Genomic DNA, 12,874 nt, shown 5'->3' with positions numbered 1-12,874 from the left:
GCTCCACCCACCAGTGGGCAGCTACCAGTCTCTCCCATCAGGAAGCCTACACAAGCTTCTTAGACAGCCTCATCCACCAGGGGGCAGGCAGCAGAAGCAAGAACTACAAACCTGCAGCCTGAAGAATGGAAACCGCAATCACAGAAAGTTACACAAAATGAGACGGCAGAGGATTATGTCTCAGATGAAGGAACAACATAAAACCCCAGAGAAAACAACTGAATGAAGTGGAGATAAGCAACCTTCTGGAAAAAAAGGCCAGAATAATGATAATGAAGACGATCCAGGATCTTGGAAAAAGGATGGAGGCAACGATCGAGAAGATACAAGAAATGTTTAACAAAGACCTAGAAGAACTAAAGAACAAACAAACAGAGATGAACAATACAATAAATGACATGAAAAATACACTAGAAGGAATCAATAGCAGAATAACTGAGATGGAAGAGCAGATAAGTGAACTGGAAGACAGAATGGTGGAAATCACAGCTGCAGAACAGAATAAAGAAAAAAAGAGTGAAAAGAAAAGAGGACTTTCCTAACATGGGAAAGGAAAGCGTCACCCAAGTCCAGGAAGCACAGAGAGTCCCAAGGAGGAAAATGCTGATACACATAATAATCAAACTGACAAAAATTAAAGACAAAGAAAAAATATTAAAAGCAACAAGGGAAAAGCAACAAATAACTTACAAGGAAACTCCCATAAGGTTATCAGCTGATTTCTCAGCAGAAACTCTGCAGGCCAGAAGGGAGTAGAATGATATATTTAAAGTGATGAAGGGAAGAACCTACAACCAAGAATACTCTACCCAGCAAGGCTCTCATTCAGATTCAGTGGAGAAATCAAAAACTTTACAGATAAGCAAAAGCTAAGAGAATTCAGCACCACCAGATCAGCTTTGCAACAAATGCTAAAGGAATTTCTCTAAGTGGAAAAGAAAAGGCTGCAACTAGGAACAAGAAAATTACGAATGGAAAAGCTCACTGATAAAGGCAAACATACAGTAAAGGTGGGAAATTACCTGCACACAAATCAAAACCAGCAACTGTAAGAGGAGAGCACAAATGCAGGATATTGGAAATGCATTTGAAATTAAAAGACCAGCAAGTTAAAACAATCTTGTTTATATACAGATTGCTATATCAAAATCTCATGGGAATTGCAAACTGAAAATCTACAATAGATACACTCAGAAAAAAGAAAAACAAATCCAAACACAACACTGAAGTCAGTCATTAAATCACAAGAGAAGAGAAAAAAAGTTGAAGGGAAGGAAAAACACCTACAAAAACAAATCCAAAACAACAAAATGGCAATAAGAACAAACATAAACTTCACGGAACAGCATGGAGGTTTCTTAAAAAACTAAAAATAGAACTACTATATGATCCAGCAATCGCACTCCTGGGCATATATCTGGAGAAAACCATAATCCAAAAGTACACATGCACCCCAGTGTTCATTGCAGCACTGTTTACAATGGTCAAGACATGGAAGCAACCAAAATGTCCACCAACAGAGCAATGGATAAAGATGTGGAACATATATATGATGGAATATTACTCAGCCATTAAAAAGAATGAAATAATGCCATTTGCAGCAACATGGATGGACTTGGAGATTACCATACTAAGTGAAGTGAGTCAGACAGAGAAAGACAAATATCCTATGATATCGCTTATATGAGGAATCTAAAAAAAAAAAAAAAAAAGATACAAATAAACCTATTTACAAAACAGAAACAGACTTAGAGAGCAAACTTATGGTTACCAGGGGGGAAGGGGGAGGGGGAGGAATAGATTGGGAGTTTGGGAATGACATGTACACACTGCTATATTTAAAATATATAACCAACAAGGACCTACTGTATAGCACAGGGAACTCTACTTAATACTCTATAATAACCTAAACGGGAAATGAATTTGAAAAAGAATAGATACATGTATATATATAACTGAATCACTTTGTTATACACCTGAAACTAACACAGCATTGTTAGTCAACTTTACACCAATATAAAATTAAAATCTTTTAAAATATGTTGGTATCAGTGGCATAGGGAAAGGGAATGGGATCAGGAAGGATTATACAAGTACTTCAATTGTAAGGTAATGCTTTATTATTCTAAAAACAAAACCCAAATTAATAAAAATTTAATATTTGATAAATTTGAGGGTGGGTACACAGGTATTCATTATATTGCTTTCTAGAACATTTTTATGTGTTTATAATTTTTCTTAAAACAACAAAAAACTCTAAAGAGATTCCAATAAGATACACTCAGAATTTCTCACATATGTTAAAATAAATTCCAACAAAGTAGAGGTTTATAAAAAATGTTTATCATTTCTATTAACTGAAATCCAATAAAGAAATTCTTAACTGCTCAATATGATAAAAAGTTTGTGATAAGTTACAAAAATAGTTTCAACTTACAGAATTAATATATCAGAAATCTTAACATTAACTACATTTTTATAAAGCCTAATAACAATTATTTTGTGTGGAGAGATGAGAAGAAACTAAAACTAACAATATTTTTTTAAATAGAAGAGCACACACGATACCTTGGAGGCACGAATCTGCCTGTGAACATCCGTTAGTTGTTGGATTTTGTATTCTAGCTCTGAAATCTGGGCTTGAAGCCACGTCCAACGGCTGCCAACTCTTGCTCTGTCTACAAGCCACTTCCATTCAGTACTACAGTTACTGTGAACAAGACAAACACAGTTAGTCAAAGCACAAAGACAATCAAGTTTTCACAGAGATTGCTTAATAGCTTCCTTGACTCTTGTCATACAATCACAAATTACTTTATAAAACATCTAATTATATGAAAGAAGAATGGTATATCAACTTCTCAAAGATTTGATTTCCTTATCTTTCTATCCCACAAACACCTGTTTTTATTCAATATTGTGTACCCAGTAGTAGGATAATCTCCTTGCTATTTAATACTTTATTAATGGTCAAGGGCTGAAACAGAAGTAGGCCAGCAAAGGAAAAGAAACAAGAATGACAATACTAACACCATGTAAAAACTGTTACATGAGACTTTTATATGTAAGTAGATGTCAAGTATAAGACAAGTCATTTGAACTGTGCTAGATCTAAATCCATGTAACAAACCATAGAGTACTCAATTTTACTAAATGTAATTTTCATTTGCTAGAACAGGAATCAATTTTTTAATGTCAAAAATTATCAAAAATATGAATGCTCTGCTACATTTCAATAAACATATCAAATATATAAATCCTGAGATGTTTATTAAGATAAACAGCTTGTTAAAAACTTTATTCCTAGGATTCACAGCTCAGAGATGAGAAAGAATTTATATACAGGCTTTCTTTCATGCACATTTGAAAATAAGGGTTGAACCTTAATTAGCTCCTCTATCTTTTGGCAAGGGCACTGCTCTAATCCACAGTTTGTGAGATTACAAATTAATTACCTTAAGAAAATATTTCAACCACTCCAACTAGAAAACAATCAGAGTGAGGGGGGGAGGAGAGGGAGAGAGAGACAGACACACACACACACACACAGAGAGAGAGAGAGAGACAGAGAGAGAGAGAGAGACAGAGAGAGAGTTTGTGTGTGTGTGGTGTTTGGGATAATTAATTAGGAGCTTCATACTGCCAAGGAAGAAACTGAAGAAGGCCTAACAGAAGAAATTGAAAGTACAACTGAAGGGAAGTAACTACTTAATGGCAAAACACAAACTTCATGAAAAACTTGTCTAAAAATTGCATTTATTGTCAAAACTCATAGAATGCACAACGCTGAAAGTGAACCCTACCTAATGTAAACTATGGACTTTGAGTGATAATGATGTGTCACTGTAGGTTTATAGATTGTTACAAATTCACTACCTTTGTGCAGTATGTTGATAGTGGGGGAAGTAATATCTGTGTAGGGACAGGGGACATATAGGAACTCTGTATTTTCCACTCAATTTTGTTGTAAACCTAAAACTGCTCTAAAAAATAAACTTTATTAATTTTTACACATTTAACCATAATGAAATATCTTTCATATAAACTTTAGCCAAAGAAAACATTTATGCTGAGATCATTTGTCGTCAGAGAAACAGAATTATTGTAACTCTACTACACAGAATTTATTCATTATAACAGATTTTATGTCAATGTTCTCAAAAGGCTTTTTTTTTTCAGATTCTAATTACCTACAATGTGACTGCAGAGACTGCCATATAAATTAGGACTTCTCTTGGTATTATTATTCAGTTTATAGTTATTATTGTGATTTTGTAAATGTGACACTATTTTAAATCACATTTTCATAACTATGGACAAAATTTAAAATACCTATTCAAAATACACTATTCACAGTTATAACAATACTAACTGCCAATCATGAAATTAATGAAGAAGCCAAGGACCATATCATGCAGTAGTTGCACAGGTGAGGGCAAAGTGTTGGATTTTATGCAAAAAGGAAGTTATTGGCGAGATAGTAACAAAATTTTTTTTTTCCAAGCACTCTAGCTACTAGGTAAAGAAAGCATTGTAGTGGAACATAAGAGTAAATAAGGAAACCAATTAGGATGCAACTATAATAACCTAAATGTGGTACAGATAATTGTGATCTCTAAATATTTCATGTGCTATCCTACATTTCCCAGCCTTCACTGCACTTAAGTTGGAGCCATGTGACTAGCTCTGACCAACAGGCTGTGAGCAAAAGTGATAAAGTCATCTCTAGTCCATCTGACCAACTTCAAAGCCACTGTGCAGATATTATAGCTACAAGATGGAAGAGGATCACAGCTCAAACCACACTGGACTTTACGTAAGCCACAGTAAACCTTTGCTGTGCAAAATTACTGAGATTAGAAGGTTAATGTGTTACTCTAGAGCTTATTGTGACTAAAACAATGAATAAAAGATGAAAATGGCCTGGACTGGAAATGGGGTGGGAGATAAAGAAGAGATGAAGATAAGAGGATGGACTCAAGGTTGATTTTAAAGTAGATAGGACTTGAAGAAGTATGATGTGGAAGTAAGCATGCAGAAATCAAAGATGACCTTAAACATTGTTTCATTAAATTTTGCCCCAGTCAGAAAATTTCCCTATAACATGCCACTTTGCTGGGTTGTCAAACTGATTATTAGCTCATGGAAATAGAGAAAAATAAAAGTTTATGGAGTTAATGTTATTGTACTTCTGGTACAAATACTGATACTGAAACTAAATTTACAAAAATCATTTTTATGTTCATATGTGACATTAAATTATCCTAACATAGAAAAAGTAGTAATATCAGATTTAATTTAAGTAAAGTAAATAATACTGGGGCTTTGTAATAAGTGAAATGAATTTTCTGTAAAGGATACCTTATTCTACATTTTAACAGGAGTAAAATCTGTTTGCTATGCTTATAAATGGTAACCAATCTTTTCCATCAAAAATGTTCTCTTGCTTGAAAAAATGTCTTTCTAAAAACTAACTATGGTTGTAAACATGTTACAGATAAGTATATGGCTCATTCAAAGGAGATCGACACCTGTTGTACCTCAAACACAAAACGTTTTATGTAAACAATTTATATAACCAATGATGTAATGGCTTATATCTTAGAGTGTAACCAATCAGAACACAGCTGATGCAACAACAAACTAATAAGAATGTGAGGCAAACCCAGAATGTCTAGACTCCTCAGTTAGCATATAAGCCTGGCCTGCCAGGCCACTAAGATTTACTCCCTACATCTCTCTGCAGTGTGTTGAACTGATCAAAGACCAACACATGCCCTGATCTGCACTGGAAATAGGAGCCCCTACTTCTAGTGAAGATCAGGGCAAATACATCCATGAGTGGATACCACCTGGGCAGTGAGACTAGTCAGTCCTCAGAAAGGCAGCACATGCCTTCAATCCTCATCCTTACTTGTTTGCAGTCACAACTTAACTTACTGATGGAAATAAGTACAGGCTGTTTAAACCAAGTGGTTTTCAGTACAATTTCTCTTCGTACTAACTTCTGGTCAACATCATGAATCTACATCACTGTCTTGTTGTTGTTTTGTTTGTTTTGTTCTCTCTACATCACTGTTTTAACCTTGAAGTGTAGTTTGTTCCTCAGAATAAGATAGAACTTTCTAATATTACACCTTAAGTTACCAAAACTTAAAGAAAAACTTGTATAATTTTGCCTTTAATAGAGTTTGTTAGCTTAGTAATAAAAATGAATTAACTATGATTTAAAAAATAAGATCCAACTGTAAAAAATTATAATTCCAAGAAAAATAAGTTTTATCCTGGGGAAAATTACATTAAATTAGGCCAAACTTCTCCACTGGTTGTTTGCTCACCTAGGAAGAGCTTAGTCTTCCCTGGAATTTGATTCCTTTAGACCAGGGGATAGCAAATTTTTCTGTAAGGAGGCAGACAGGAAATATTTGTTTTGTGGCCACAGCGTCTCTTTAATAACTACTCAACTCTCCTGTTATAGCATGAGAGCAGTCATAAATGAATGGGTGTAATGATGTTTCAATAAAACTTTGTCTACAAAAACAGACAATAGGCCAGATTTGGTCCATGGGCCATAGTTTTCCAATTCCTGATGTGGAACATGTTTTCATATGCTTCCCAAGGGATTATGACTTCCTTTAATGAAGTGTCTTTTTAAATCTTTTGCTCATATTTAATTGGCTACCTTCCTGTTCATATAAGACTGTCAGACTGTATGTATTGGAAATACTTATAGCTCCCAATCTGTAGCTGGCCTTTCATTTTCCTAAAGGTGTCTTTTGAGCAGCAAAAGATTCTAATTTTGATGAAGCCCAATTTTTCAAACCTCCCTTTTATAGATAGTTCTTTTTATGTGCTAAGAAATATTTGCTTAACATGAATTCATAGATTTATTCATGTTTCTAAAATATCAAAAAGTTTTAGTGTTTTTACTTTTAGATCTATAATCCAATTCAAGTCAAGCTCTGTGTATTGGTCCAGGTAAGGGTCCAGATTCATTATTTTCTATAGGATATCTAGTTCCTGAACCATTTGTTGAAAAGATTCTATAATCCTTTAATAGAAAAAAAAACCAAAACTATCCTTGAATAGATAAAAGACTATCTATATGAATACTACATGTTGTATATACACTTACATACACACAGAGAGCACTTAGGATATCTGTCTATCATCTATCTACCTACCTATGTCAACACCATGACCCAATACGACACTATTATTGTAGTTTAGAGTAATTCTTAAAATCCAGTAAATTCTTCAACTTTGTTATTTCTCAATATTGTTTTGACAATTCTAAATTTGAGAATCAGCTTGTCAATCTCTTAAAAAAAAAGAGCAGCATTTTGATAAGGATTTCATTGCATCCATGGATCTATTGGTTGAGAATTAACACAACACTGAATCTCCTAATCAATGTATAAGGTATTATTTCTCTGTGTATTTATGTACTGGTAATTTCTCTCAGCTATGTTTTATAGAGTTTAAAAAATTTATCTCTATGTATTTCATGTTTATGGAAGCTAGTATATAGCATTCATAAATTGTTTGGATGATAGTATATAAAAATACAGTTGATTTTTATGTGGTGACCTTATATACTTTGACCTTGTTAAATTCACTTAGGAGTTTTAGTATCTTCCTCATAGCAAAGTCCTTAGGATTTTCTATGTATATTATCATGTCAACTGCAAATAAAGCAGTTTGATTTATTTTTAATCTGGATTCCTTTTATTATTTTTCTTATCTTACTGCACTGGCTATGAATTCCAGTATAACATTAATTATAAGCTGTGTGAATGGACATCCTTACCTTCTTCCTAATCTTACAGAGAAAGCATTCAGTCTTTCATTGTTAAATGTAATGTTAGCTGTATACTTTTTATAAATGTCCTTCATCAGATTGAAGAAGTTTCTGTCTATTCTGGGTTTTTCGTGAATTTTTATCATGAGTAGGTTCGAATTTTGTCAAATAGATTTTTGGTATCTCTGGAAATTATCATATGCTGTTTCTCCTTTTTTCTTTGATTGGTTTTAAATGTTAAAATCAACCTTGCTTTCTGGCATAAACCCCTTTGGTCATGATGCATTTTGTAATATGTTTTGCTAGATTCTGTTTGCTATTTCATTAGGGATATTTTGCATCTACAGTCAAAAGAGATATTGATCTATTTTCCTGTAATGTCTTTATCTGATTTTAAAATCAAGCTAATGCTGACCTCATAAAATGAGTCAAGAAGTGTTCCCTCCTCTATCTTTTGAAGGAGTTTGTATAAGATTGTAATTGTTTACTACTTAAGTTTCAATAAAATTAATCAGTGAAGCCATCTTGGCTTGGAGTTTCCTATAGGGAGTTTTTAATTATTAATTTATCTAATTGACATAAGGTTTTTCAAGTTTTCTATTTCTTCTTCTGTCAGTTTTGGTAATTTGTGTCTTTCAAGCACTTAGTCCATCTAAGTTATTGAACTTACTGGCATGAAATTGCTCATACTATTCCCTGATTATTCTATTAATGCCTATAATATCTACAGTGATGCTTTTCTTCCCTGTTATTGGTAATTTTTTTCCTGATCAATCTAGCTGGATATTTATCAACTTAATCTTTTCAAAGAACCAGCTTTGGTTTCACTGATTTTTCTCTGTTGCTTTTGTGTTTTATATTCATCGATTTCACTTTTTATCAGTTTTTCCTTCTTGCTTTGGATTTAAGTTGCTCATTTTTTGCAGCTTCTTAAGAGGGAGGCTTATGCCATAAACTTTACACCTTCCTTCTTTTCTAATATAAGCATTTATAACCATAAATTTTCATGTAAGCATTGCATCCCACAAAATTTGATATGCTGTATTTTCATTATCATTCCATTAAGAACACTTTATAGATTCTCTTGTGATTTATTCTTTGATCTAAGCATTACTTGGAAATGTAGAGTTTAATTTCCATATATTTTTAGACATAAATATTTGCCATTTCCTACTACTTCTTCTTTCCATTGTGCAGAACTGAATTTTCACTCAGTATTATTTTCTTTCAGCCTGAAGATCATTTTAAGATTTCTTATAATATAGGTATACTGACAGGAAATTTTCTCACTTTGCTTATTTGGAAATATTATTTTGCTTTTGTTTTTAAAAATAATTTTAGGTTATTTTTTTTTTCCTTTCAGCTCTTTAAATATATCATTCCACTGTTTTCTAGTTTGCTTACCTTCTGATGATAAGTCAGCAGTCATTTTTTTTCTTTGCTCCCCTATATAAAAATTTTTCTTCCTCCTCTTAATGCTTTTAAGATTTTTTTCTGTATCACTAGAACTTGGTGATTTGACTACAATACACCATGGTGTGGTTTTGTTTGTAATCCTGCTTGTGATTTATTGGGATTCTTAGATCTGTAGTTTTATGATTTTTCCTTTTAAGTCCTTGAGCATACTTACTATATTTGAGATATTTTAAAGTCTTTGCCAACTAATCTCATCTCTGTCATTCCTGTCTTTTTCTATTGATGATTTTACTCCTCCTTTGTATGTCTAGTAGTTTGTGTGTATGTATACATATATGTATGTATGTATGTAAACACACACACACATTTATTATGGACACTATGAATATGATATTGTTGAATTTCTGGATTTTATGGTCTTCCTTTAAAGAGTGATAAATTTTGTTTCAATAGGTTATTAAATTACTTAATGTTCAACTTCATTCTTTTCAGATTCCTTCTAAGATTTGTTAGAGCACGTATAGAGTAGCCATTAGTCATCAAGTCAGACTCAGCCTTACTCTTTGAGGTGTGACCAATCTGGGGTCTCTACTGAATACTCTAGATGTTCAACAAAGTCTCTCCACTCTGCTTATTCAGAACTCAAACATCTCTTAACCTTGTATGAGCATTGGAAGTTGTTCAGATTACATTGCCTAATAACTTTTTGTGTGCCCTTATGGAGTTTCACCTACACACACAGAGCTTAGTATTTAACAAAGGTCTCAAGGCAACATGAAGATTTATGATGCTCTTTCTTTGCCTACATAGGTCCCTACTCTTTAGTATTCTGATCTAACGATTCCAGCTATCTCATCCTCCCCCAATCTAATCTTTATTTCAATCAAGCAGGACCATTGTGCTCTACTTGGCTTTCCTCTCCCTGCACCAGATATCTGAAAGTGCCTCCAGGCAGAAAACCAGGGCAATCACAGGGCTCACTTCATCTGTTTCTCTTTTCTCGGAAATCACTGAACCTCTGACCTCTGCTGCCATTTTCTGAAAATAATGACTGTTTCATATATTTTTGTCTAGATATTTACAGCCAAAGAGAAAGAACAGCACCAGTGACTCCACTCCATTATGGTTAGAAATCAAAGAACTTTTATATGTGTTTGTGTGTGTGTGTGATATCTCTAAAATGTTTCTATTTTGTTTCAAATATTTCCTATTCAAAATTTCACTGCCTTTAAAAAAAAAACTACAGTTGCAGTTTAAGACCAGAATCTTAACAACAACAACAACAACAAAAATTGAAAGTGCTTCATGGATTCCTTTTTTGGGTGTTCCTGGACTATTTCATGAAAGCAGAGTTGTTTATCCATCTTATATCACACATCTATCTACCTTTCAACTGTTCTATAAGAAAAACAGTTAATTTATGTTTGAGCCACTATAGTTTTAAGTCTCTTTTTTACAACTTAGCCTTTATGCTAAATGTTATAGAAATTCTTAGGAACAACGGAGTGGGTTATAAGATAAATCCAAAGCATTTCTATTAACTTAGAGGTAGGACAGAAAGCAGATAGGAAAGAGACATATGTTGGTGATCCTTTCTATACTACACTATACTATATATACTATACTAGCAAAATATGACCATTTAAAAGAGAAACCAAGTGCCTACCAAGACTATAGTTCTAGCAGAAGCAGCTAGAAAAAGTCATAATGTTGTAATGAATTGACTACTACTTATTGTTTTAAGCCTGATAAATGAATGAATTTAGGCAAGAATTAGTTCATTTACAAGCAGAGAAAAAAAAGAATACAACTCTGCTTAGGAAGGCTCTCTGACTATAGCCTACTTCTAACTTAATGGATAATCCAATAATACAGGGTACCTTGAAGGAATAGAAAAGCCAGTTGCTTCTCTACAGCTAACACAAAAAAATGTATTCCAACAATTTCTCTTAAGAGTTCTAAGCCACATAACGAGAGCCTGCCTAGGAGCAAAAGTCAGATTAACCCCTACCCAAATGTACTGTTTCAGGTGGCCACAAGGTATCAGTTATTAAGTTAAGGGAGAGTTGGATGCTCTGAGGAAAATAACTAGTAAAGTAACTAGTTTGTAGGCTTAGCAATTATGAGCAAGTGAGATCTTTGGTACTGGTATTTTCACATATAGCTGACTGGAGGCAAACAGAATTGAAACCTACATTTTTGAGGCAACTCTATTAGCAAAAAATACCACAAGTCTAGCATGCTCTACCCAGGGAGCCCAAGTTTGCACTGACAGAACACAGGGTGAGAATCCAGGGCAGCCTCAAATAAGGGTATGTTCTCCAACACCCATTTCCAATTAAGGAATAATTCCTAAAAAAGCAAAGTCAGGGACTATGGAAAACAAAGGACAAAGGAACTTCTCTCAGAAAGCAGAATTAGGATCCTATCAAGACCTTACTCTACTTCCAAAGCAAGAAGTTTTATTAATTATTGTAAGGACCAGGAACTTTCATGTGTATCCCATCCTTCTCTCTTTCCAGTAGGAGTTTTATTGTAGCTTTCCTGTCCCTACTTCAACATACATACAAGAAACAAGGTAAAAGCATTAGAAAAGTTGTCTCTGGGTTTATAGGTTACCGCATATAAGGAACCACATCTGGAACCGAAAGAGAGGACTTTTACTCCACCTGTTGAATGTGGCTTTGAGTCACAATCTTAATATATTGTGCAATTCTGCCTAGAAATCTGGCAAAACCCAATTTGTCATCTAACTAAACTGAAATTTTTTGTATTAGTTTAAAGAATTTATACATTAGATTGGCATATTTGGTCTTGCTCTCCTACCATCTATCACCCCCTTCCCTTCAAAGAAAGGAAGAGAGAAAGAAAAAATGGAGAGGCTGGGGAATATTTATACATGCTATCAATACCACTCCCCCCTTTCTCTTGTATGAAAAGAATTTTGAAAGTTAATAGTCTGTTAAATTGTCTTACCTGTATTTTTAAAATCCTCACATAACATCAAAATTAACAATTAGGGACATACAAATAAAGGAAATAAATGATTTCTAAACTAATCAAAATATATTTGCTAAAAAACAGTGTGAAGTCATGCACATCATCAGTTCAACAAGCACTGTGTGTATGTGTATGTGTGTGTGTGTGTGTGTGTGTGTGTACATGCATGTGTTTATATGTGTGCATGACTCTTTTGTTCAGGAAGCCAGGACATGTTATAGTGCTTCCAAACTATACACTGCATAAAGGCCTGGCTGAAAGGGCAAGCAGGACTAATTCAGCAAGAGTTTTGTACTCCAAGCTCTGCAATTAAAAATCTAAACCTACTCAGAGGAAGGAGCATTTTTTTCTACTGCACACAAAAGGGCTTGGGATAGCCCTGCCAGCCACTATGATGAGCACTGAAAATAAATGAGATAAAAGAGGATTAGACTACCCTTGTTACTCAAAAAGGTGGCTACCACTAACTCAGAATTGAGTGCAGGCATTTCTACTATAACAGCGTATATGCATTCCTAAATAACTCCATGTTCTGTAAAATAAAAAGAGCTAAACCTATGGAAAAAGTAGAATTGGAGTGAGAGGACTCAAAATCTATGGAATTAAGGACTATGGAGTCCTAACAAAACAATAACAAGCCATATAAAAATATGAGTA

The 12,874-nt window shown here is 33.9% G+C and overlaps 1 protein-coding gene across 8 annotated transcripts in view; it reads right to left on the bottom strand.

Moving 5' to 3' along the window:
* KANSL1L (KAT8 regulatory NSL complex subunit 1 like) overlaps positions 1-12,874 on the bottom strand; it is a 145,441-nt gene that overhangs the window by 98,488 nt on the left and 34,079 nt on the right. For all 8 annotated transcript variants that reach the window (XM_030853120.2, XM_030853110.2, XM_060301890.1 and 5 more), the window contains exon 3: positions 2,569-2,710. In XM_030853120.2, the coding sequence (XP_030708980.1) occupies positions 2,569-2,710 (142 nt within the window). The remainder of the gene's footprint in view (positions 1-2,568; positions 2,711-12,874) is intronic.

This window comes from Globicephala melas, chromosome 7 (assembly GCF_963455315.2).
Source record: "Globicephala melas chromosome 7, mGloMel1.2, whole genome shotgun sequence".
NCBI classification, from domain to species: Eukaryota; Metazoa; Chordata; class Mammalia; order Artiodactyla; family Delphinidae; genus Globicephala; species Globicephala melas.
Note: the sequence above shows the minus strand (reverse complement) of the source record. Positions and strands in the feature narration are given on the sequence as shown.